This window comes from Narcine bancroftii, chromosome 8 (assembly GCF_036971445.1).
Source record: "Narcine bancroftii isolate sNarBan1 chromosome 8, sNarBan1.hap1, whole genome shotgun sequence".
NCBI lineage: Eukaryota > Metazoa > Chordata > Chondrichthyes > Torpediniformes > Narcinidae > Narcine > Narcine bancroftii.
In genome coordinates, this window is record NC_091476.1 from 174,856,775 (window position 1) to 174,884,106 (window position 27,332).

At 43.2% G+C, this 27,332-nt stretch overlaps 1 protein-coding gene across 2 annotated transcripts in view; it reads right to left on the bottom strand.

Moving 5' to 3' along the window:
* LOC138741602 (potassium voltage-gated channel subfamily KQT member 4-like) overlaps window positions 1-27,332 on the bottom strand; it is a 350,449-nt gene that overhangs the window by 12,342 nt on the left and 310,775 nt on the right. The window contains exons 9-12 of one of the 2 annotated variants that reach the window (XM_069895914.1): window positions 23,336-23,550; window positions 19,562-19,664; window positions 11,705-11,836; window positions 947-1,082 (exon numbers count right to left, since the gene is read on the bottom strand). In XM_069895914.1, coding sequence (XP_069752015.1) covers window positions 947-1,082; window positions 11,705-11,836; window positions 19,562-19,664; window positions 23,336-23,550 — 586 coding nt within the window. Of the gene's footprint in view, window positions 1-946; window positions 1,083-11,704; window positions 11,837-19,561; window positions 19,665-23,335; window positions 23,554-27,332 lie in introns of both variants that reach the window. The other variant, XM_069895915.1, reaches the window with a different exon arrangement.

Sequence of the window (27,332 nt, forward strand, 5' to 3'; positions counted from 1 at the left end):
TTCATTCCATTTCCCTTCCATCGTTTCAGATGGAACTAATCTGAGGCCACACAATTCGTACAGGTTTTAAGGGACTGAGGGGATGATTGATTGGGGCATCCTGACCAAGCATTGAAGGGACAGAATAAGGGCCCGACCAATCAGCAGAGAGATGAAATAAAACTTGTTTGTCCAGAAACATTTGAATTGTCCACTGAAGCGGCAGACTGTGGAAGCGAGCATGTTCAGGAAATTGAGAGAATGAAGGGAGGTGGGGTTAGTGAAGGAAAGTGGGACTGAGGTAAATGATCAGCCTCGATCGTATCAAATGCTGAGACACGTGTGAAGGGCCGAATTACCTCTCCTGCTGCTACTGCTCATCTGATGTTCTTAAATCACCCGATGTGAGTCCCACTATGTCAACACCTGTTGGCTGGAATGCAGTGAGGCAGAGTGCTTGATATTGTGTGTTTGGTGAAGCAGGGTGTTACAGCAGGGGACGCGGAGCTTTCGGTTGGCGCGAAATTTCTATCAAAGAATCATGTGAAGGAGAGAAAACTGCACCTAATCAGAACAAATCAGCTGAGCAGAAAATAATGTCTAGAGTTTAGCTGCTGGATACAACATAAAACATCTCAGGAATAGTCCAACCTTTGGTCCAGAATAATGTGCACAAATCCTTTAAACAATGAATGATGGATCCTCCCTTTGAAGCTTGCCCTCCTGCTCAGTGATGTGCACGTAAGAATGGAATTAATTTTCCATTCAAATGCATTATGGATATTAACCTTGTTTAAAACATTGGGAGGGTGTAATGGGGCTGGGGAAAACTAAAATTGGCTAATTGGTTTGTCCCTGCCTGGAATGTGAGCTTTTTGCCCCCTATACTGGGCATCTGCTCCACAGATCCCTGAGCAGTAAGAAAACTTTCTGAGGCCCTCCAACACTCCCTCCCCCAACAGATTACCTGCTTTTCCACTTTTATTACACGCCCCATCATACTCAGTTCATCGAAAGGCTCCAGTTCTGGTGGCACTTTCTCTCCCTTCTCACGCACCTTCTTGTCCGTTGGCACTTGGCCTTTCCCAACGATTTGGTCAACTCTGTGAAAGCAAAATATCCGAGCCAGCTAAGAACACGAACCAAGCATGACAAGCTTGTGCTCTCACTGTTCTTTCAAAGGAATCAAAAATGAAACAAGTTCAGGGTGAAGAAATGGGATGAATCCTCTTTGTTGGAATTTGAGAAGAGCTGACTGTGCCATCACTTTTATTATCAGATTCATTACTCTCTGGGAAAAGCCATTCCTCCTCATTTCATCCTAAATCTACTTCCCTGAAAATTGAGGCTATGTCCCCTGATCCTCATCTCACCCATTACTGGAAATGACTTTCCTGCCTCTGTCATATCCATCCCTTTGGTAATTTTTTCCATAAGATCCCCTCTCATTCTTCTGGATGCCAGAGAGTATAATCCCAGGTGACTCAATCTCTCCTTGCAAGCTAACCCTTGAATAAGCTATCCTGGGATATGGGCTGCAAGGATTCACTTTATCCACACTGCTTATGAATTTATAAACCTCTGTGAGATCACTCATAATCCTCCTATTCTCTTGAGAATAAAGACCTGGTCTCTCCAACATCTTTTGAAAGGTCAAGCCCTCCAGTCTTGGCAACATCCTGCAATCTTTTTCTTTAATGGGGAAGGATGAAGTGGATGTAGCTGGGATGAGATGAATATTTTAATTAGATTGGCTGCTTTTCCAAGGCCGAGGGTGGTGTAGATGGTGTCAATGGAAGGGAGGGGATATGTGGTGGCCTGAGCTCCATTCACCTCTCTGTAGATTCCTGTGGTCTTGACAGTAACTTTCAGTGATGCATCTGTAGAAGTTATTGAGAGATGCAGGCGACCTGGTGAAATTCCTCAGGGGGCTTCCGAGGAAGCAAAGACATTGGTGCATTATTTTTGGCGAGACGGGGGTGGACCAGACCAGAGTTTTACTCCTAGGAACCTAAAGCTGCCTGCTATCTCCATCTCAGCACCATTGATGCCGACAGGGGAGTGAGCTCCTTTGGTCCTGCTGACAATGAGGAAGAGTTTGATGTCATGACTGCCATTAAACCATTCATTCCTCTATCTCCCTTCCAGGCTCATTGTTGTTTGAGATCCTGCCTGCCACAGTAATGCCACATGTGGATTGATAGATGGAGTGGTGTTTGGCCATATAGTCTTGGGTGTGCAGGGAGTATAGATGGGGGCTGATATTACAGCTTTGTGAAGCTCTGATGTTGTGGGTGATTGTGGAGGAGATTCTGTTTCCAACCCTCACTGATTGTAGTTTACAGACAGGAAGTAATGGACCCAGTTGCAGAGGAGCTGCTGAGATTGAGGTCATGGAGGTTGAGGATGAATTTATTTGGGACTATGATGTTGAAAGTGGAGCAGTAGCCAATAAATAGTAGGCTGACATGGGTATCCTTGTTATCCAGATGTTCCAGGGCTGTGTAGGGCCAGGGAACCAGTGTCTGCCATGGACCTGGGGGTAGTTGTAGGTGAATTGGAGTGGGTTGAGACTGGCTGGGAGGCTGGAGTTGATTTGAGCTGTGACCAACCTCTCAAAGCACTGAAGACAGTGGGTATCAGAGCCACTGGTTGGCAGTCATTTAGGCCTGATATCATATCTTTCTTTGGCACTGGAATGATTGTGGTCTCCTTGAAGCAGGTAGGTGCTTGGCCCATAGCAAGAAGGCATTGAAGATGCCTGTGACTACTCCCCCAAGCAGGTCTGAACAGGCTGGAAGAACACATCAAAGCAGTCGCTTTCCATGGGCTCTCACTCCAGGAGGCCGATCGGATGCCTGCAGACGTGACTCCAGGTGCAGCAGTGCCTGAGGTTGATGCGTATATGCCATGGGCTCACTCTCCCAAGTGAGCTTAGGGGCCACTGAGCTCATTTGAGAGGGATGAACTGCCTGCTGTGGTTTTCTAGCTCATCATTTACTGTAGCATGCATGCCCTGTTATGCTTTGATCTGGTACTGTCTTTCCACGATAGGCATACCTGGATTTCCTGTGTTGGGCTGGGTCATCTGACTTGCATGTTCCTGACCTTCAATAGTGAGGACATTTCACAGCTTAACTATGATCTCTGATGAGAGAACATATGGATTGTTCTTTAATATAGAGTTCACTAGACACCTGCTGATGGGGGTGGTGTATTCATTCAGTTTGGTAGCCGAGTCCTTGAATGTGGACAAGCCTACTGAGTCTTTGCATCTCAGCCTCTGCTTGTGGGTAGGGAGGAGAAATGTTTGCTGGGGGTCTGGTTTGACAAATTGTGGGTCACGGGAATTTTTGATGGTTGTGTCAGGTGCTTTGCATCCATTGGTGTTGGTGATATTAGTGGAAGGTCATTCCTCTGGTTGGAGGCCTGTGACTAGTGGAGTGTTAATATGTCATCCATATTAACAATCTGGATGGCCATGCAGTAGAAGTTGGCCTCATCAATGATGAGTCGCATTACACAGAGGAGGTTGAAAGGTTCGTAAAATGGTGTGAGAACAACCATCCGAGTCTCAGCGTTGACAAGACAGAAGAGATGGTTATGGATTTCAGGTGGATGAAAGCTGAGTATTCTCCATGATGCGTCAATGGTTCCATTGTGGAGAGAGTGGAGAGCACAAAGTTCCTTGGTGTGCATATAAAGGACAACCTATCGTGGACCCACAAGGCCTCCTCATTAGTCAGGAAGGTGCAGCAGCACATACATTTCCAGAGGAGGTTGAGGAGGGCAAGGCCACCAGCCTCCATCTTGACAACCTTTACAGAGCACAATTAAGAGGGTCCTGTCAGGCTGCATTATTGTGTGGGATGGTAAATTCATCTATACCTTTGGGGCTCCCTTTCCTCTGTAGTCAAGTCTGATTGTACAAGTACAACCCAATGAAACAGTGTTCTCCGGTCCTTGGTACAAAACATGCAGACACACAGCAGACATACAGATGAACCTCCATATGCAGGATAACCATAATTATATAAATTAAATGGATACATAATGTTTTGTAAATATGAGAGTCTCGGATGGTTAGTGCGAGCAGTTCCTTCGGTGGTCCAGACTTTCTCAGCTTGGTGGTGCTGGCTGTGATACTCCTGAATCTCTTTCCTGATGGGAGCGGCTGAAAGATGCTGTGTGCTGGTTGGAAGGGCTCCAGCAGGCCAGGACGCTCGCAATAGAGTTCCTATAGAAGGTTGACATAATGGTGGCCCGCTTCAGTCTTCTCAGGAAGTGCAGTCGCTGTTGCACCTTCCTGACAAGTGAGGAGATGTTGTGTGTCCACGATAGGCCACTAGTTAAGTGAACTCTAAGGAACTTGATGCTTTCCACTCTCTCCACTACAGAGTTATTGATGTGTTGTGGAGGGTGGTCCTTCCTGGTCCCCCTGAAGTCCATGATCATCTCCTTTGCTTTGTCCACATTGAGACTCAAGTTGCACCATATCATAAAATTTTCCACCTCTTCTCTGTTGGGCAACTCCTCATCATTGCTGATGAGGCCAACGACTGTTGTATCATCTGCAAACTTTTTAAAAACAACATTAAGTCTCAATAATTCAAAACTATATGCTTTACACACACACACACACACACACACACACACACACACACATACACACACACACACATATATATATATATATATAAATTCACATATATATATATATATAGTGACATTTTCCATTTTCTCCCCATCCTTCCCTCAAAATTAAACCCAAAGGGTATCATCTGGTTATTATCGAATTTTTATTGACTTAATGAGTATTATTATATATAATATTATATTCAGTAACATACATTGGAGGTTTGAGTCAGGCAATCTCCAATGAACTTTATCTATGGTTCCCAGGTTTTTTAAAATTATAGGTTTTTTTTCTAGTGGAATACAGCGATCTATTTCGATAAACCAGAGCTGTATTTTCAAAGATGTTTCCATTTTCCAAATTTTCACTGCAATTTTTTGCTGCTGCTCAAGCAATCATAATAAATTGTTTTTGAGATCGATCCAACTTTAACTGTAAGTCTTTATCATTTATATTACTTCATAGAACAGTTTTGGATTCTTAGGCATTTTATTTTTTGTTATTTGATATAATCTTAGATTCAATTCATCCCCAAATTTTTTTTACTTTCTCACATGTCTAAGTTGAATGTAGTATTGAACCAATTTTTTGTTCACAACAGAAGCATTTATCTGATAATGTGGGATTCCATTCTTTTAATCTTTGAGGTGTAATATATAATCTGTGTTATGAATTATATTGTATCATACAATGCCAAGTATTTATTGTATTTGTCATAATACCATTACATAGTTCAGACCAAGTTTTGATTTTTATCTGTATATTTAAATCCTCTTCCCAACATCATTTTGATTTGTACATTTCTTTATCATTTTTATTATTTTGTAAATTGTAATACATTTTTAAACTATTAATGTGTCTGTAATTATATATTCAAAACAGCTTGACTCAAGTAGCCTTAAACATGTTCCTATCTTCTCCTTTAAATATGTTTTTAATTGATAACAAGAAAATATTGTGCCATTCGATATTTCATATTTATCTTTCAATTGATCAAATGTCATTAAAATATTTCCCCAAAAAACAATCTTTTAATTCCTTTTCTTGTCCATTCATTAAAAAATTTATTGTTCATTGTAAAGGGAATTAATTGATTTTGCTTTAACAACATATTTGGTAGTTAATAATTTACCATCCCTCCTTCTAAATGTATATTACTCCATATTTTTGATATATGGTGTATTTTTATTTCTTACTAATTTCTCATTCCATTTATAAATTAAATGTTCAGAATCATTCTCTTCTAATTTATATAACTTCATCTTGAGCCAGGTCAGTTTTTCCACAAGTTGATAGAAGTTTTACAAATATTTTAATTGAGCTGCCTTATAATAGTTTTTAAAATTTGGTAGCTGCAAACCCTCTTGTTTCTATGACCATGTTAATTTATCCAAAGCTAAATGTTCTTATTAATTTATTCAGTTTTTGGAAAAAATTTCTTGATAAGAGAATAGGTAACGATTATAATCTTGGAAATATGTTCATTTTTATACAGTTTTCCCTCCCTATCAGAGTTATAGGTAAGTCTTTCCATTTTTCTAGACTGTCTTGGATCTTTTTTAATAGTGGTTGAGAGTTTAAACAGATGATTTAGATAATGTCTATTCTAATACCTTGATAACGTATTGCCTGCGTCTGCCATCTAAAAGGAGATTTCTTTTTACAATGTGTATTATCAGCTGTGTTCACTGGGATTACTTCACTTTTATCAGTGTTAACTTCCTTACCCTGATACTGCACTATATTCTTTCAATTTAGGATGTAACGTCTTTATTGACTTTTCAGGTTGTGTTAAGTACACAATATTATCATTTGCAAATAGGCCAATTTTAAATTCTTCATCATTTATTTTTATTCCCTTTATTGTTTTATCTGATCTTATCAGTTTTGCTAATGGTTCTATAGCTAAAACAAAAAGGCAAGGTGATAGTAAACATCCCTGTCCAGTTGACCTATTTAATGGGAAAGAATCTATGACATACCCGTTAGTCAATACTCTCGTTTTAGGATTGTTATACCAGGCCTTAATCCAGTTAATGAATTGCTTTGGTTATTCAAATTTCTGTAATACTTGAATCAAGAAACGCCATTCAAGCCTTTTCATAATCTAATGCTACTGCAACGGTTTGTGCTGCAAGGATCAAGTTAATAAATTTACACACATTGTCAGGTGATCTATTTTTAACAAATCTGGTCTGGTCTGATTTCACTAATTTTGGTAAATAATTTGTTAGTCTATTTGCTAATAATTTTGCAATGAGTTTGTAATCTGTATTTAACAAAGACATTGGTCCATATGTGGATGGTAATAAAGGATCTTTTCTTTTTTTGGTTTTACTGAAATTATAGCCATTTCACAAGATTCAGGTAGGTCTTGAGTTTCTTCCACTTTTTAAAATATTTTTAGAACGGGTGAAATTAATAATTCTTTGAAAGCTTTATAGTACTCCATGAGAAATCTGTCTTCACCTGGCGCTTCATTACTTGTTAAAGGTATATCATAAACTTCTGTAATGTTCAATGACTTTGACAGTTTGCATTGATCCTCCAAATCTAATCGAGGTAGGTTCATGAGGGACAGAAAATCATCTATTTCAGAACTTTCTCCTAAAAATTCGGATTGATATAGTTGTTTATAAATTTTAAAAAATTATCATTAATTTCTTGTGGTTTTGTATGAAATCTGATTGTTTCCCTTCTTTGTTGCTACAATAGTTCTTATTGCTTGTTCTGGTTTTAACGGCCAAGCCAGAATTTTATGTTTTCTCTCCTAACTCGTAATATCCTTTTCTAATCTATATGTTTGTCATGTATTATATTTCAATTTTTTTCTGTCAATTGTCTTTTCCTGTCTATGTCATTTTCTTTTATTCAATCTTTCTCCAAAATTAATATATCTTTTTCTAATTCTTCTATTTTTTGACAGTATTCTTTTTAAATTTAGGTTGTATAACTAATGATTTGCCCTTGAATGAAAGCTTTCATCACATCCCACAATATAGATTTATTTGTTACAGAATTAGAGTTAATATCAAAATATGTTTTAATTTGATGTTCTATAAAATCTCAAAAATGTTTTCTTTTTAACAACATGGAGTTAAATCTTCATCTGTATCTTTTAGACTGAATATCTCCTAGAGCAATTGTTAGTAATAGGGTGAATGATCTGATAATAATCTTGCTTTATATTCAGTATCCTGAACTCTTCCTTGTATTTGAACATCTCTATCCTGGAGTAGGGTTTATGCCTATTGGAATAATATGAATAATCTTTTTCCTTTGGGTGTTTTTTCTCCATACAATTATCATGTCTGGCATTAGACTTCATGTAAGTTTAGCTGCTTTATTTTTTTATGGTATTTCTTCCAGTTTTACCTAATAATGTTCTGCCTCTGTTAAATGTATTTCTTGTATCAATGCTATATCTATATTTTCTTTTTTATTAGTGTCTATATTTTTTTCCTTTTGATCTGATTCTGTATTCCATTAATGTTAATAGTTATTACTTTCAATGTATTCATTTTATTAATCTCAATTTCTTTATGAAACACCATTTCAAATCCTCCAACTCTATTCCTCCAAAAATACTTGTTTGATGTTTATTATTTTTGACATGAGTAGCATAAAAAGTAAGAATTATAAAAATTTTAGAAGAAAAAGAAAAAAAATCCCCTAATTAAGTTGTCTTTACTAACTTGTAAGCCAACCACAACTCCCTTAACATCTTGGGTTGCGGTATAAACCACAATTGTTACCTGATCTTGCAGCATTCCTTCCCCATCTCCCCCCGCGAAAATTTATAAACCTATTTTCCAAAAAATTAAAACCTTGATAGAATCAAATCCTTAACATCTATAATAATATGTACAGTCTAAGATTTATTTGAATCAAAACAGATTTATGCGTATTAACTTCAGATCTCCTTTTGTTGTATTAATTCCACCTTTTCTTGTTGATTAGCAACTGTTCAGCAAACTGTTTAGCCTTTCAATAAATGTTCAATAAAAATCTGTTTTGTCTGCCAGGAATAAATATTTTCAAAGTGGCTGGATAACATAAGATAAAGATGTAGCCCTTCTTCCATGTTTTGTTGAATGAAATTCTTTACTTTTTTAAAAGTTCTAAACTTATGTCTGGATAAATTTTTAAAAAACTTCCATTGTATTCCAGTGGTCCTTTGCTTTCCCTGGCTTGTTCTAATTTTTTCCCCCTGTTACTGGATAGCGTAGCAATTGTACCAAAATAGATTGTGGTTTTTGATTTATTTGAGGTTTTGGTGTCAAAGCCCTGTGAGCTCTTCCAATTTCAATACTGCCTTGAAATTCCTCAGCTCCTAAGAATAGCGGGATCCATTGTTTTAAAAATTCTTTGATGTCTGCACCCTCATCGCCCTGGTTCAAACCTACTATTTTTATATAGTTGTGTCTCCTAAAACTTTCTAAAGCATCGATTTTCTGAGCCCGTATTTCTTGTGTCTTAGTAACATCCTTATTCATAATAACAGTTTTTCTTCCATACCTTTCACTCTTTCTCCCACTTCTTCAAATTGTTTCTTTGTGACCATCATTATGTTCTCCACACACTGTATTTTAACATCTGTTTCTAATACACAATTTCTAGTAACTTTAATTTCAGAAATCAGTGTTTCTATTAAAAATGTTTAATTGCTTATCAAAATATTGTATATCCACGTTTGAGTTTGAAGTTTACCTTTCTCTTTCTTCTTACTTCTAATATTTCTGGATCCAGTTCTTCACTCAATATAGACAATGTTCCAGCAATTGCTTCCAAATTGACTTCCATTATATTTGAAACACCCTGTTGCCGACATCCTCCTTCTTCAGTGGCCCATTTGAAACGAGTTCTGTGCACGAGCAGCAACATTTCAATTGCAGACTGCGCAGATTGGGTGACCTTCTTCGGAACAACTCCTGGATCCATTGTGCAGGCAAGACCTTCTTCCTCATCTTCTGTCGTTTTCGTTGCTTCTTCTCTGTTGACCATTGTAGATGTTTCTTTATTCAGTGCCATCTTCAAATTTTTCTCCAACTGTTTAACTTTCCAATTTTAATTGTTTTATTTTAAGGCTTTATTTATTTACCACTTTTTGGAATTTTCTCCCGAGAGGGCTGGTTATACAGGGCCAGTTACTACTCCATCACGTGGCTCCCCCTTCTGCAAATTTGATGACCCTATTGGAGCTGGATCTGGTGACGCAGTTGTGGGCCAGTAATGTGAACAGGAGCGGGCTGATTGACCAGCCCAGCGTGACAGTGTTCGACGTTCTGCTGCTGGACAATTACTGGGAGCATTGTTTAAATAGGGCTCAAGGAATTATAGAAGACCTTTTCCATCCAGCGAGCAGTATCTTTGATCCATTACCATCAAGATGGGAGCACAGGCATCAAAATCAGGACTTCCAGGCGAGGGAATAGCTTCATCCCACAGGCAGTAGAGTAGTACTCTGTCTCTGTGCCAATCATCCTAATATATCTATCTATTTATTTATTTATATTGATTATTAACGTCAACATTATGTACTGTGGATTGTGAGTTTTTGTGCATGTACCGTGATCTGGAGAGACCCTGTTTCATCAGGTTGTACATGTAGAGATGTTAATTTGCACATTTCACCTAAATTGATTCTATAGTGGACAGTGAGGAAGGACGTCTAAATTTACAAGGAGTTGGGAAGTTGGGGTAATTCAACTCTGACAGTGTGAGGGGTTTTGCTTTGGTCAGTCAAACCTGAAGTACTTGTTCAGCAAATAGTCCGGCCCTGGAAAGTGTCGAAGAACAGAGAGACCCATGGGTACAGGTGTATTGTTCTGTGAAATTGGCAACTCAGCTGGACAGGGTGATGAAGAAGCCATTTGGTGCACTGCCCCTCATTGGGGTACAGAGTACAAAATGTGGGACATCCTGATTCAGATGTACTGGACTCTGATCTAGAATGAACGTTCTCTCTGAACCTACCATAGACGTTCTCTCTGAACCTACCATAGACGTTCTCTCCCTATGGATACTGACCTGCTGGGTTTTGGTATTGGGTTCCAGGCACCGGAGACTTTTGCGATTTAATTCATGGGGCATTGGACAAGGGTGCTGTTTCATTGAATCACACTTGAATTGAATAAACGGGTGATGTGTTGGCTTTAAACAAATAACTAAGTGAGGGAGGGTTCTGGCAGAAAAAGTAATGTAATGGGGTAGGGGATTGGGTAATGATGACCAGAGACTTTTGGGGAAGGACGGGTCAGTGTCAGAGTGAGGAAAATATCTGATTGTATGAGGCATGGTACCAATGGACTCAGTCTAATTACCATTACAAAGACACAATAGAAGAAAATGACCCAGACTGGGAAAGAAATATTGCAGGTAGATTCACCTTCAGCCAGTGGGAAAAGAGGGGATGAAGTCAAAATAAAGAATGGACAAAAGCTGTAAAGAGAAATCAAGAAATAGATTGACTTTGGGTAGAGTTACAAAGTACCAGGAGAGAGAAAACCTTGTCTTTTGACCTCCAAAGAGTGGCAGTGGTGTTGGGCACAACACAAGTCAGGCACTTATGGGTGTGTGTGATTCGGGTCATACTATAATCATCTACATGTAGACGGGGTCCATCAAATCAGCTGGAGTAGTTTGAAGGACAAATTCATGGAGTGTACATGAGCTTGTTTCCTGCAGCAATCTATTGAGGAATAAATGAAGGAATGGGATATTTTAGGAAAACAGCATCTAATCCATGCTGAGCTAGTTGCATTTGTTCAATCTCCTCCTGAGCCCTTCCTATCCATAAATCTGTCCAAATGTCTTTTGAATGTCAAAATTGTGCCAGTTTCCTCTGGATGTATTTAAACCTCTCCTTTATTCCCCAAACTACTCTTGGGCAATATTTTTTTGTTGTCCACAAGGATGATCCAGAGTTCAGATGCCACAGAGTTGTGACGGTCCATAGGGCCTCCCATGGTGATGTAGAAAGGAAATGAAAGGATGAGGTTTGCCATAATTGTTCCCACAAAACCCAAGGCCAGCACCTGCAAGAAGCAACATCACAACCAGATCTCGGAGAGCTGGAGTTAGACTGACCTGGCCTGAAGGCTCTTGATCCGACCCAGCATGTCCAGGTGCCCCGCAGAGTACTGCTCTATCACATCTTTGACATCGTATGGGCGCAAGGTCTCTTTAAATTTTCTCTTGGCCACAAGAAATTTCAGAATCCTGCAGAAATGCACAAAAGCATTAGGTCTATTCAACAGCAATCAGATCAGGGCTTGTTACCATTGTTGATGGTTAATGTCCAATCAGACCACTGCAGCCTATGTACGAGTTGAGAATCAGGAGAATAGCTCTAACTTATTTTGACACAATTTCCTCTTTGTTTTATCCCCATCCAGCCAAACTGACTGTGCCAGGGAATAATGTGTTACTCAATACAAACAATTCAGCATTATCAGTGATTAGGGTGCTATACCGTAGAGAGAACAATTCCGATCAGTACGTTACATCAAGAATAGGAAGGAGAAAGAGTCTTTGTAACTTTTTATTGTCATAGTCTATAAACCACAGCCACATTTGCAATCTGGACTCACTTATTTTTATCAAGGTGGAGTTAATCATTCATTAAGATGAAGTTAATTTTATCCCTGTTGGGATGTCATTAACTAATTATTGCCATAGGTCAAATGACATAATAGTTTTTGTGAACCAAATTATTGCAGGTGTTTGAAATCTGATGCAGAAAACTCTGGAAGCATTCAGTAGGCCAGGAAGGGAACTTGGCCAGCAAAATTGAAATGTGAAGGTTTAGTCCGCAGACAGAATGTGCAGATCAAGGCTGCTGGGACCAGAACTCTGTGCTCTTCCATCCACCAGGCAACATCCCGTGCCTGTTAATCTTCCTGTCCTTCAAGCAATTCTATAGTTCCTTGTTAAATGAATTTTACGATAACTTGTCATGTTGTGGATAAACATTCCAATTTGATTAAAATATGACCACTCTGACAAGATTCACCCTCTAATCCCTTTGGGATTTTGATGTACAGCATGGTGACCAGGAAGATCAAGTTCATCCCAGGTTCAATTTGGTCAGGACCACAGCTTGCTCGAAACTTGGAGAAGAAACTGGGTAAAGGGATCAGACTTGTCAAGACATTATCTTACATCTTTGCTCATTACAAATAAGGGGGCCATTCATTCCATCGCATCGAAGCCAGTTCTCAGAGTGATCTATCAATCCCATTTCCCAGGTGCATACTCCATTGGTCCTCCTGGATGACCTTGGGTGGGATGGCGAGCAATCTGCCACTGAAGTCAGTGAGGAGGGGCAGGAGGTGGGGAGCTAGAGGAAGGGGAGTAAGGGATAGGGGGTGGGAGGGACAGGAGGTGGGGAGCTGGAGGAAAGGGGACAGAGGGACAGGATGTGGAGGGGGTGGGAGGCACCGTTGGACCTGCTGAGTTCGTCCAGCACTTTCATGCGTAAACTACAGTCACAGCATTTGGAGACTCTCTTGTTTCGCTCCATGAGATGACTGACTTTGAACAAAGATCCCTTAAATATTAATAGTTTAATTAGAATAAAAACCACAGAGGAATGGGTCATTAAACTTGTTGGTGCAAAAAGATAAATCCATAGAAATCACATAAAGTCAGTTCCACCTGACAAGAAGAACCTGTTCCTCGAGCTGTTTGTCTGTCACACGTTCAGCTCATTGACCCGCTGTATGACTTTATTTCCAGCAGAAATTAAACAAAATTAATATGGTCTCAAAGTACTGAAAACAAGCAGGACAATTTCAGTGGCGATTACTGAATGAGTGGGGTTGAGCCTGCAGGGTATGAACCTAATCGTCATTACTGAGTTAGCTCTCCCAATGATCAACTGCTCGACATAATCCAATAGCAGAAGTATTGCAAAATTTTGATAATCTGGCACCTTTGGGACTTTCTAGACTCATGGATGTTAATCCTATTAATGGCCAAACACACCTTTGTCCCAGGTAAACTAGAAAATGTGCAGATTCTGGGGTCGACTGCAATATACAACTGTGCTGGAGAAACGTGGCAAGTCACATAGTCAGTTTCAGGCCTGAGCTCTCAGGAAGGCTGAAAGCCAAGCAGACACCTGAATAAAAGGTAGGGGTAGGTGATGGAACTCACCTATACTATTTACCTGCTGGCCTGTGTTTCTTCCCCTTCTCCACCAACCCCCCCCCCCAGCTGAATTGCAGCATTCCTGACAAGAACACAGGCCCGAACGTCAACTGCCTTTTGATCCCTATGGATGCTGTGTAACCTGCTGAGTTCATCCAGCACTTTGATCCACACCTTACATTATTTCTTTTTTAAAAAAAAAACATATCACACATGTTCCAGTGAATCTGAGGAGTTTAAAATGCTTGGAAAACCGAACCCCAGCTCTGGTGACAAACCCATTCACATTCCCAACTCCTGGTATTCCAGATGGCACCCTCTGGCTGATCAGAGACTCTCTGGAGCTAGGTTTAAGACTTGAATCTACAGCAACTGATCAAAAAATCAAAAGGAAGCTGTAAGAATTGTAGAACATAACTGGGAGGAAGAGGCCATTCAGCCCATCAAGCCTGCACCACCATCCAATGTGATCATGTGACTTCAGACCCCTATTTCTACTTTCTTTCCATATCCATTAAGCTATAAGGGGCAGCCACATCCAACTCCCCTCTGAATAGATTGGATGAACTGACCTCAACGATTCACTGGGGTAGAGTGTTCGGCAGGAGTTATAGCACAGCAAGAGTTAAACACTTTAAAGCAATTCTGTGGGTTTCTAAGCTAACTTTCCAGACTGGCTAACAAACTGATAGAGATAACATTTATTGAAGGCAGATTCCTGACCTTGAGATGGGCCTAGCAGTTATTACAGATACTGGGAATAAAGACTAAACTGTAACAGGTGCTGGGACCACAGAGCTTCTTTGTCTGAACTTACAACTGGTAACGTGGCAGTAGAGGTAAAAATACCAATTATTCTCTGGCGGTTACATTTATTTTAATTAAGGTATAGTTGGTCTCTCAATCTGATCATTGGTTAATTTATATTTCCAAATTTTGGTGACTTTAAGTATTTAAAAATAAAGGTAACGGTCCCATTATTGTCACGTGATACGACATTTAGAATGTAACATACATGAAATTCTTTAACTTTGTCCACCGTAAGGCAGGCAGAGTCACCACTTTGTCCAGCGTCTCTCACAGCACCTGGTGTTCCCAGGTGGTCTCCTCTCCAAGTCCTGACCAGGCCTGAGCCTGCTTAGTTTCTGAGATGAGACAATCTCATGTGCATTCAGGCTGTCGGGCTTGAATACAGATAACATTCCTATTGGACGAAAGTGTGCATAATTCCTGTGTGGAATTCTTCAGAGCAGTTCTGTGACAAGTCTCTGCACAAGGCAGTTAAGTGTGATTGGGAATGAGTGCTGGTAGTCAGAGTCTTGTGATTTTGGAAACTTCCACAAGTTCACAACTTCCTGAGACTATTTTCCTTGTTCTGGACCACCCCAACTTCGGGAACATTGTTCCTGCATCCAAACTGTCCAATCCTGTCAGAATTTTATACCCTCTCAATGAGATCCTCTTTCTCTCTGAAATTCCAGTGAGGATAATTCGAGTTTATCCAGTCTTCCTTCATATATCAGTCTTGCCATCCAAGAATTAGTCTGGTGAACTTTCGCTGTATCTCCTCAACAGCAAGGATGTCCTTTCTCAGATTAGAAGATCAAAACTGTACACAGTGCTCAAGGTGGGGCCTCACAAAAACCCCATACATTGGCAGCAAGATCTCCCAGTTCTATATAGAAAACCCTTCGCAGTAAAGGTTAAAGTACTGTTTGCTTTGTTCACATCCTGCTGCTCCTCCAAGTTCCAATGACATCCAGGTCTTGCTGTTGCTCCTCTCTCTTTCCTCAGTTGTCACCATTCAAATAATAATCTGCCTGCGTGTTATTGCCACCAAAGTGGAGAACCTCACATTTATCTACATTATACCGCATCTGCTGTTTAATATCTCCATTTTCCTCATCAACTGAAGTTACCTCACCGCCTCTTGGGACCTTCCTCACCGCTCCTACTGCCTCCCAGCTCAGTGTCATCTGAAAACTTGGAGATATTAGATTGAAATGCCTTAATTTACATCAGAGGTTCTCAAACTTATTCTTCCCATTCAGTGCTCTGTGATTAGTCAGGTGGGATGTGGGTGGGAAGGTGGAGAATCACTGCTCTAGACCCAATTGTGACTGAAATATTTTGCTTGAGAAAAATTGTCATTGGCCCATTTCCTTTGGAGTTATGAAACCCTGCACATAACGAGTCAATTAGGTATGGTTAAAACAGTGGGTTTCAAACTTTTTCTTCCCACCCACATCCCACCTTAAGTAATCCCTTCCTAATCACAGATCATAGGGAATACTTAAAGTGGTATGTGAGTGGAAAGAAAAAGGTTGAAAACCACTGATCTAGATCATTAATATATATTGTAAACTATTGGGGCCCCAGCACTGAACCATATGGAATTGCACGAATAACTGCCTGTCAATCTGAAGAGGACTCATTTATTCCTTCCTGCCTGCCAACCAGTTTTATATCCATATCAATACATTACCTCTGGTGACTGGGGATGTCGTATTAAGACCACAGAGAAGACTGCAAACAACCAGTTTGAAGAGAAGGATGATCGATATGATCGGTGTGGCCGTGTACGTAAGAATGCTGTTATCTACTGAAACTTGTCCTGAAGAAGGTTGTGGGAACATCTTTAATATTATAAGAGCATTTTGTGCCCATATGAAAAGCCATCAAATGAAATGATTGATGGCAACCTGTGTAAATGTCAAAGAACAAATACCATGTCCTCTAATTTTGCACACCAATCTCTTGTGTGGGACCTTATCAAAAGCCTTTTGAAAGTCCAATGACCCCACATCAACTAGCTCACCATTGTCCACTCTACTGGATACATCTGACTTCTGGTTTTCTGGCTTGCAGGAGACAAAGTATCTACTGACATTTACCATAAACCCATTGACCCCACAGCTGTCTAGACTGCGTTTCTTGTAAAGATGTCACCCGTTTCTCAGTTTGTCCACATCTGAACTTGAGGTGAGTCTTTCCACTCCATGATATCCAAAAGGTCATTTTCAGCCTACCCACAGTTCCACCAGTTCCTGTAAGGGAATTCCAGCTCTGTTCTATCTTTGGTGGGTGGGGAGGGGGAGGGAGGGGGGTTGGAGTGAGAGCGGAATTGATCCAAACAGAGGAGAAGCAGGTGAGGACCCCATCAATCATGGCAGGGTGGAAGTCACCTTCTCCAGTCTGGCCTGCTGCATTCCGTGCTCTCAAGGCAGCCCCCACTACAAGACCAAGTGTCACCTGGGCGACCGCTTCGCCAAACACCCGCGGTCTGTCTGTAATGATCATCCCCAGAAACCGGTTCCAGGCCATTTCAAATCTCTTCTCCTTCCTCACTCAGCCTCCTCCACTCTCAGAGTGGAGACAAAAGCCAAATGGAGGAACAGCATCTCACTTTCCATCTGGGAAGCCTGCAACCCATAAGCATGAACCTTGAACCTTTAAATTTCAGGAAACTTTCATCCCCTTTGATTCCTTTTCTTTCTCTTCAATTCTGACTCACCCAGGTCCTTGGTCCAACCTGCCCACGCTGACCAAAGTGTTCCACTCACACTTGTCCCACCTGTCCATATCCCGCTAAACCCATCCTATCCAAGTCTTTCTTAAACATTGCAATAGTACTTGCCCCAACCACCTCCTCTGGCAGCCCATTCCACACACCCACCATCACCCTCTGGGTAAAAAAGTTACCCTTCAGTTTCCTGTTAAAACTCTCCCTCTTTTCCTTAAATCGATGTCCTCTGCTAACCCGTTCCCCTATTCTGGGCACAAGATTCTCCATTTACTCAATCTCTTCGTCTCGTGATTTTGTACACCTCTACTGTGGTTCAGGGAAGAAAGCCCCAGCCTGGCCAACCTCTCTCTTAAAGCCATTGTGTGTTCCTGGAAGTACTGGGTGCATCAGTTGTGGAGGGAATGGAAGCTGAAGCAGGTTAGAAGCCAGAGGAGAGACAAACCATCTCTTCTCTTGTACAGGAAGCTACTTAACCTCTTCTTTCACATATTCCTTCTTTTTGATCCCTGCCCCCACCCCCTGTTACCCACTTAACCCTCCCCCATGGCTCCATCTGCCCATCAGCCACACAATCGACCTACTGATTCCTCAGTCGTTCCCACCTGCCCACCATTCCCTGTTCTGGTCCCAATTTTCACCTTCCTTTCTCAAAAGATTCCATTTTCTGCAACCCTTTGTTGTCCAACATTACCTCTCAGCTGCATCTCCATATTTTACCTCCCCTCCTGGGTTCCATCTGTCCATCAAACTCTCCTCACCTGGATTCACCGATCACTTGCCAGCTCCTGCCTCACTCCTCACCTCTTTAGAATGGCTATCTCCTTTGGTTACTCTCTGATCTGAAATATAAACCATCTCTTTCCCTCCACAGATATGCCCTGACCCACTGAATTCCCCCAGCATTTGGTTGTAAGAAGCCTGTAATACACTGACTATTGTCGGAGCAAATCTTAAATTGCAATGCAGAGATCTGAGCAAGACATTCACACATGTCAGCCATGAAACAAGAAAGGATGAGCAGAGGGCAGATTTCTGTAGCCGGGACACGTAGTTCTCTGTCCATAGTGTGCTGTCCTTCTCTGGAGCTGTTTGATGGGATGATGAAGGGGGAGTTTTGCTCTGTTACAGCCTGACCACACTCTAACCTATGTTTTACCCCATACACTGGGACTGTAGCATGGATCATGCAGTGCTCTGTCATTGTGTCGGATCTCAACATGGATCCATCAGTATTATTTCTGCTCACATATTTGAATCATCTCCTTGTCGTGCGTCTGCTGCAGTGCTGCCTTGTGGGATGCATATTTAGCGTGTAACTAGATGCCAGTTGAGAACATAAAACATATCCACAAGGCTGGGTGTCAGCTTTGGTGATATCCCCGCGTTTCCTCTTCACGGCCTCTGTGAGAACGGCAGGCCCCATTCCATTCTCCGAGAGTTCTATCCTGAACTAGCACAACGCTTTGCTCCCAAGTCAGTGTTTTCAGACGTGGTCGCTCCCTTGCCTGCCTTGCCCTTGCCTTGGAAAGGTGCCACGAATTTAGGAGTGCAACGCACAAATGTGCTACAGGTCATGCAGCATCTACGGGAGTAAAGGGTAACCAGCGTTTTGGACCTGGGCCCTTCGTCACTCGACTCCAGCATCTGCACTTGTTTAACTCATCAATGGCAGTACAAGATACTTCCTAACTGACCAGGGTCTACGTCCTTTGGTTGGGCTCAGCAGGCGTTCATTTGCAGCAGGGCACTGGACCCAGGAATCTGCTCAACCTGGCCCCAGGGATAGCAGGCTGAACAAGGGTCAGTTCTTCAGTGAGAGGCAGAATGGCTGTAGGTTCCCACTCCCACCCTGAACAGTTGCAGGGGGTGCAGCCAGCCAAGATACAACCTCACAGCTCCCTAGACCTGGGTTCGGCCCTAACCCGCTGGCGCTGACTGTGTGGAGTTTGCTCATTTTCCCTGTGCTCTGGATTTGCAGGTTAACTGGCCACTGTGAATTTCCCTGAATGTGTGTGTGGGGAGTGGTTGGAACATGTGGCAGGTGGGGTTTGGGGGGGGGCATGGTGAATGGAAGGTGAGTAAGATGAGTGTCACAGGTGGCTGGCATGGATTCAGTGGGCCAAAGGGCCTGTGGGTGTGATGTATGACTTTCAAGTTCTGCTTTGCAGGGCTAATAGCACATTACAGATGAGAGATCAACCAGTCTTGCATTCGACATGCCTTTGGCTGAGATAAGGATTACCTTCTTCTCGCGGAGCAGCACCAACCTGATTGCACGGATGAGGGCTTTCACAAGGGGCTTGGCATCGTCCATGCTGATGTCGCAGTGAAAGGCCTTCTCATCACAGCTGTCGTCTCCCAGGCTCTCGGCTGAAGTGAAAAAAACAAGGAGAGGGTTGTCAAGTTTCACCAAGGCATGGACCTGAGGCCTGGCAAAGGACTCCACAGCACCCCCTCCACCCCACCAAGCTGCTACAAGGTATAGTTGTCATTCGCCGGAAATGGCCAACAGGGGCTTGCACCCCCCCCCCCCCCCCTCACTTTCATAAGAAATAGGATGAGGAATCGGCCATCTGGGCCTGTCAATCCTGCTCTGCTATTTAGTAAAATCATAGCTGATCTGGTTGTGGATTCAGCTCCACTAATCTGCCTTTTTCCTATAACTTTGGGCATGCAAAGATCCTTTGAACTCCATCTTAAACATTTAAACAGGCAGCCTCTTCTTCGAGCAGTGTGTTGAGGACTTGTTGGGGAAGTACAATGGATACGTGAGAGACATCATGTCTTATTATAACATTGCCTGACTGCCATAACAATGTGTCTTGTTATTTCTTCAGTTAGGGCTGTTACGCTTTGCCTTTTTAATAGGGCATGGGCAAGGCTTCTAACTGCTGTTAAAGGTCCAGGGTAAGTGAGTGTGTTTTAATTCAAAGAGGGCTTAATCTGACTGTAATGCTCCAAGGGATTAATAGTGCAGTGTCGGAGCCAAACATTGACTGCCTTTTACTTCCTGTGGAATCTACATGATTGCTGAGGTTCTCCAGCACTTTTGAGCACTGCACTTCACCCAGCACCTGCAGATTTACTTGTTTACCTCCAGTAATGAACAGACAGCCAGTGCTCATTTGAGGAACACTTAGACTGCAGATGCTGGAATCTTGAGCAAAGAATGAACTGCTGGAGGGGCTCACTGAGTCAGGCAGCATCTGAGGGGAGAAATTCAGTCAATGTTTCTGGTCTGGATCCTTTATCGAGACAAAAGGGGAAAGGAACTGGGGAAGGGCGAAGAAAATTCCTCACTAGTCAGGAAGGCACAGCAGTGCTGACACTTTCGACGGAAGCTGAGGAGGGCCAGGCGACTGGCCCCCATCGCACAATTGAGAGGGTCCTCTCTGGCCGTCATTGTGGGGGATGATCGCTGCAAAGCATTGGACCAGAAGTTAATACAGAGGATCACCAAAATGGTTAGGAGTATCAATGAAATCTCCATTTCCACTATTGATGACATTCACCAAGAGTTGTTTAAATAGGGCTCAGAATTTATCGAGGACCCCAAACATCCATCACATGGGATCTTTGACCTTTTACCATCAGGAAGGAGGTACACGAGGATCAAAATCAGGACGGCCGGGCTGGGAAATAGCTCTTTCCCCCAGGCTGTGAGATTGATGAACTGTAACTGAGTGAATCATCCCAAATTATTAATATTTATTTATTCTATATCACATTTTTATGTGATTATTAGATGCTGTGTGAGAAATGTATCGTGTGTGTGTGTATGAGTGCATGCGCGGGCACCGTGGTCCAGAGAGAGGCTGTTTCGGTGGGTTGTACATGTACAGTCAGATGATAATAAACTTGAATGTGAACTTCATAAGGTGATAGGGCACTGGATAGAAGATGTGAGGGGCAGAGAGCCAGATCACTGGAGGGGTTGTTGGTGGTAGAAGAAATGTTACAGAAGAGGGAATAAGTACAGGAGTAGGTAAAGAAGAGATGGAAACAGTGGGATCAAATGGGGTGAGGAGGGGGGTAATTTAAAATTCGAAAAGTTATGTTCATGCCCTTGGGTTTAAGTCTGGCCAGGAGGAATTCTATATCTTGTACCTCAAGTTTACATTAGTCCTCACCCCTACATTGGATGAGGCTGAGAACAGGTCACTGTACGAATGATTGGTGGAATTCAAAGGGTTGTCTACAGGAAGCTCAAGCTCAGACCCAGAAAGCAGGTGTTCGGCAAAGTGGTCATCCATTCTGCACTGGGTCTCAGCGACGTAGAGAAGGGCACTCTGGGTACACTGAATGCAGTGGACGTGTTTGGACAATGTGTTGGTAAACGTCTCCCTCAGCTGGAATGTCAGTGTGGGGTCCTTTATGGGGCTGAGGGGCGAAATGTCAGAGCAAGTTTTATACTTTCTGTGGTTACAGCAGGGAGTGCATAAGGGGGCAGAAGAATGGATGGGGGAGGGAAAAGTGGACTAGGGCTTGTCTTACCATTGTGAATTAACCCTTCAAGTGATGATTAATGTCCAGTGTTTACATAGCTCAATGATGCCAAAGGAGGAGAGAGTGAGGGGGTGTCCTGCAGGGGGACTGACACCCCACCAGTACACCAGAAGGCTGTTGGTCACCATCTCTTTTGAACTTTGATTGATGATGACGGGAAGGCTGGAAAATCTCAGAAGGCAAGCCAGCAGCCATGGAGAGAGAACCAGAGTGAATACTCCTCCAACCTACTCAAACTACAATCCTGTGACTCTACCCACAGATGCTTCCTGAGCCGTTAAGTGTCTTCAGCATTTGCTGCTTTTAGTTCAAATTTCCAGCATCTTTTATTTTGGATTTTGAACACCGATCTGCGCTGCCTATCTTTTGTTTATCTGGCACTTCTCTCCTTTAGCTGGTGCTGTCCTGAATATTCACAGGATCCTAAGGAGTGCTTTGGGAAAGAAAACATTGTAAAGTATACCAAAGAAGGTAGGAGCTGAGGCCATGTTGAATGGTGGAGCAGGATGGAGGGGCCGAGTGGCCTTCTGCATTCTATTCACACCTTCCTGGGAAGATAAAGAGAGGGAACCACATCCAGTGATCCTGCTTTACCAGGTTGGTGGTGAGCACAGCACATACCATCCAAGGTCTTAAAGGCCACATATATTGGCCGATTAACCTCAGAACTGGGAGCTGTGTGTAATGGGAGCTGTGTGTAAAGGGAGCTGTGTATAATGGGAGATCTGTATAAGGGGAGCTGAGTGTAATGGGAGCTGTGCGTAATGGGAGCTGTGCGTAATGGGAGATCTGTACAAAGGGAGCTGTGTGTAAAAGGAGCTGTGTGTAAAGGGAGCTGTGTGTAATGGGAGCTGTGCGTAATGGGAGATCTGTATAAGGGGAGCTATGTGTAAAAGGAGCTGTGTGTAAAGGGAGCTGTGTGTAATGGGAGATTTGTATAAGGGGAGCTGTGTGTAATGGGAGATCTGTATAAGGGGAGCTATGTGTAATGGGAGCTATGTGTAAAGGGAGCTGTGTGTAATGGGAGATCTGTATAATGGGAGATCTATATGAGGGGAGCTGTGTGGATTGATAGTTGTGTATAATGGGAATTGCGTGTAATGAAAGGTGTGTAATGGGAAGAGTGTGTAATGGGAGCTGTTCGTTATGGGTGTTGAGTGCAATGAGTAGTTTATGCATCAGGAGTTGTGTGCAATGGGATTTGTGTGTATTGGGAGCTGTGTCCAAAGAGTGATGTATTCAATGGGAGGTATGTAATGGGAGTTGAGTGTCATGGAAAGTGTGTGTAATGGGAGGTATGTAATGTGTGTGTAATGGGAGGGGTGTAAGGAGAGTTGTGTGCACTGGGGGTTGTGCATTCTGGAAGTGGAGTTCACCCCTCCCCACTCTCAGGATATCAAGCACCTTTTGTGCAGGGGCGGGACACTCCACCTCTGGATTATGACCAGCTCCTTCCTGAGGAAACCCACAAGCTGTGGGTAGTGGTGGGATGGAGAGCGGAGCCCCTGACTGAACCCTGGCAATCTACTCCTCACCTTCCACCGTGGCCCTGGGCTTTAGGCGGAGGGATGCCCGGAAACGGGTCCTGTCGTTGAAGCTCCAGCTCTTCTGCACCTTGGTGGGGCTGATCTGAGCAGCGTTCTCGGTACTGGGGCAGCGCTGGATACTCGGCGCAGAGGCCTGCTTGTTCCGTATACTCTGAATCCTTGGACTGTTCATCTTCATTCGGTCTCTGAAGCCTAACCTTTGGCTACTGAAACAAGACAGAAAAAAGCATAAAGAGTCCTTGCGCCAGTGAACTTCCACCCGATGCCTGTTGAAAAGAATAATGCATTTATATACTGAAAGTATATTTATACCACACAGGACAGCAACTTTGGAAAATGAAATGTTTCTGAAGATCCGGGAGTCAGCCCTTATCATCTATATCCTGTAACCTCAGAAACAGGAGCCGGAGTCGGCTGTATGGCCCATTGAGTCTGCTCTGCCATTCGACAAGATCATGGCTGATCTGGCCTTGGACTCAGCTCCTCTGCCCCATTACCCTTAATTCCCTCACTATTCAATCATCCATTTGTGTGTCTTCAATGCAATGAATGAAGCAGCCTCCTTAGGCAGAGAATTCCCCAGGTTCACTCCTCTCTGGGCAGAGAGTTATAATCTTGCATTAAAAATTGTGGAGAAAGGGTTCACTGTTTGCAACTTCTAATATTCGCTGTGGCACCTGGGTGTGAACCTTCACCACAGGGGGACTTTACAGGAATCAGATTCAACGTTACAGTGGAGGGGACATTCAATGCATCAGACCCATGCCAGCCCCAGCAGAGCAATCCCCTCTCTCCTTGAACCCCTTCCCCCTCACTTCTATTACCCACACCAGGTGGCCAATTATTTCCCACCCCCACCCCTGACATGCCTCTCTTTGGGATTTGAAAGGAAACTGGAGCACCTGGAGGAGTTCTGTGGTGTCACAGGGAGAATGGGCAAACACCACACACACACAGCACTGGAGGTCAGGATCAAACTTGAGACCCTGGTGCTGCAAGGCAGCAGTACTACCTTGGCTCTTTAGATGTCCCACAACTCCCAATCCATTCATGAAAAGCTCCAATTTCCACTATCTTTTCACTGGATTGAAAATTGTAAACCAATTAATAATAAATTTCTAATCTGCACACAATCTGAGAAGTGGACCAAAATTTGCACTGGTATTTTTAACATGTGGTATAAATAGGATATGTTCTGAGATGCAGTGAGTTGGGATCATTGCCTTTTCTCTCAGAATTGCCACAAATCGATTGCTCACCGGTTCATTTTGCTACACAAGGGCTTTACTCCTCACACACTGAAGCTCAGAATATTTCCTTCCTTAGGTTGCAAAATTAAGATCTTAACCAACAGTTCAGAAGCCAGACGTCCAGACTTAGATTTGGCGAAGAGGCCTGATAGAAGCAGGTCCTGACCAAACTAGGAAAGTTTCAAAGCTGGGAAAATAAAATGGATGAAACATGCAGTTGCCAGCAAGCAGAAGGCCATTTGAACAAATGGCAACCTGGACAAGGAGCCTTAATCACCTGCAGAATAAAGAGAGGCCGAGTCATTCAGAGGTAAGCTAGACAGGAAGTTAAGTACAAAGGAATAAAGACCTTATCGATGCACAAAAACAAAGGGAAGTCTTCATGGAGACCAGCACATAGACTTTGGATGATCCCACAAAGTCGAGCGAAGCTGAGAGATGCACACAAACCGGGAGATCAAGGTCAGCTGCCCAGGGAGATCTGTTCACGTCAACACAAAGTCCAAGAAAGTCCAAGAGGGCTGAGGAAATCTGGTATTTCACCTATCCCTCAAATATCTGCAAATACAACATTGAAAGTATCCTGTCAAGGCGTGTCGCTGTGTGGGAGGGGAACTGCTCCGCCCAAGAGAACAGAATACTGCAAGGAGTGGTGAACATGGCTCACACCATCACACACCACCCCTCCCTTCCATCAACACCTTCTACACTTCTTGCTGTCTCAGAAAGGCAGCCAACACATCAAAGACTTACCCTAACCCTAATGATCTTCTCCACCCCCAATTGGGACTGCACACTGGTAAAATAATGTCTTTTTGCTATGATCCAACTGATCCCTCTCTGTAACTCTGCATGGCATTTTTATTGCTGTGCTATGTATGAATTGTTGAGCTGGATTGCTCATAAAACAAAATTTTTCACGAACCACAGTACACATGACAATAGACTCAACTTGAGAGTCGACCGCTGGACTGATGGTGCTTGACAAAACTCCATTCTTGCTGTAAGTAGAGCAGCTCCATCACAGTAGATGAGGTCTAGCACCCGGGTGATGGTTGGTATCTTTCTAAGTGTGACAGAATCCACCCAGCCCAGTCTGTCCAGGTGCCTCCCTCTATGATGGGGAGTGGCTGGTGTCCAAATGGAGAACAGGACACCCAATGGGGTTAGCCAATGTGGGATGACGTGCAGTGGCAAAGCAATCTCATGTTGAAGAAAACAAAGAACTCTTTAGTATCTGGAGCTGTCAGGAAGATGTCCACAACCTGTCTTGAGGTGTACACGTGATGGAAGAGCTTCACCAAGTAAGGAGAGCTGCCCTTCACTGAAGATCTCTGTTTGAAAAGGTGGGAAATTTGGGTGCCTGTGGCCTACAACTCTAACACCTCATGAAGAAAAGACAGGTGGTTCCACCATTTCAGGGGCTTACTTGAGGAGGTACCAGGCCGCTGATGTTGATCCAGGCAACCTTCTGTCCCGGGACATAACAGCATGTCTCTCAGAGTCTTGGTGGGTCGGACCTACCAACTGTGGACCTCTGCTCCCTTGGCCTCCTGAACCAGAAAAGAGTTGGCTTTCCTCTCTTGCTACTTCTGATCCACTACCACCTCAACTGATGCAATCAACATTTCCATGAACACAAATACTTTAGCCCTCCTACAGGGAGAGGTTGATTAGGGCTGGGCTTTACCCCTTGGAGCACAGGAGGGTGAGGGGTGATCTCATGGAGCTGTACAAAATGATGAGAGGAATAGATTGTGTGAATGCAAGGAGCCTTTTGCCCGGAGTAGGGGGATCGGTTACCGGAGGATATTGGGCTAATGCAAGGGGGAAGAGATTTAGCATGAACCTGAAGGACTGGGTGAAGGTCAGTGGAACTAGGCAAAGAAAAATGCTTTAGCACAGACTAGACATACTGAATGGCACGGTTGGCGCAGCGTTAGCGCAACGCCTTTACAGCGCCAGCGATCAGGACCAGGGTTTGAATCTTGTGCTGTCTGTAAGGAGTTTGTACGTTCTCCCCATGTCTATGTGGGTTTTCCCTGGGGGCTCTGGTTCCCCCCACCATTTGAAACGTACCAGGGGTTGTAGGCCAATGGGGTGTAAATTGGGTGGCACAAACAGCTCAGGATGGTAGTGACATTATCTTAATGGAGAGGCAGGGGGCAGGGGGTGGTGGACTCAGTGGGAGAAGTGTGCAGGGGATGAGAAAGTAAATGGGTACATGGTGTGGGTGGGGAGTGTGGGGTTGAAAAGAAGTTTCTGTTAGGGAGGAACGGGAGGATCAAAACATGGGAGAAGGGGATGGAGAGGGAGTCGATACCACTGGGCTGTACACTGCCTGGGCGGACTGTGAGTTGTGGTTCACCTCATCTGAGCAGTGGAGAAAGCCAAGGAAATATCCGACATAGGAATGGAAAGGGGAGTTGAAATATTATAGAAAGAACTCCATGCGTCCATTGTGGACAGAGCACAAGTGTGTGGCAAATGGGACAGCGGGTGTGCACTTGGTCTCATTGACATAGAGGAGGCCACATCAGTAGACAAGGCTAGGGAAGGTGCTAATGAATCTCTGTCTCACCTGGACAGACAGTTTAGGTCCCTGGATGGAGGTGAGGGAGGAGGAGGTGAAGGGACAGGCCTTGCACGTCAAAGATCATGGTTGATATTGGTACCAAGGACAAATAGGAAGAGAGATGAGGTCCTGCAGAATGAATGAGAGCAGTTAGCCAGAA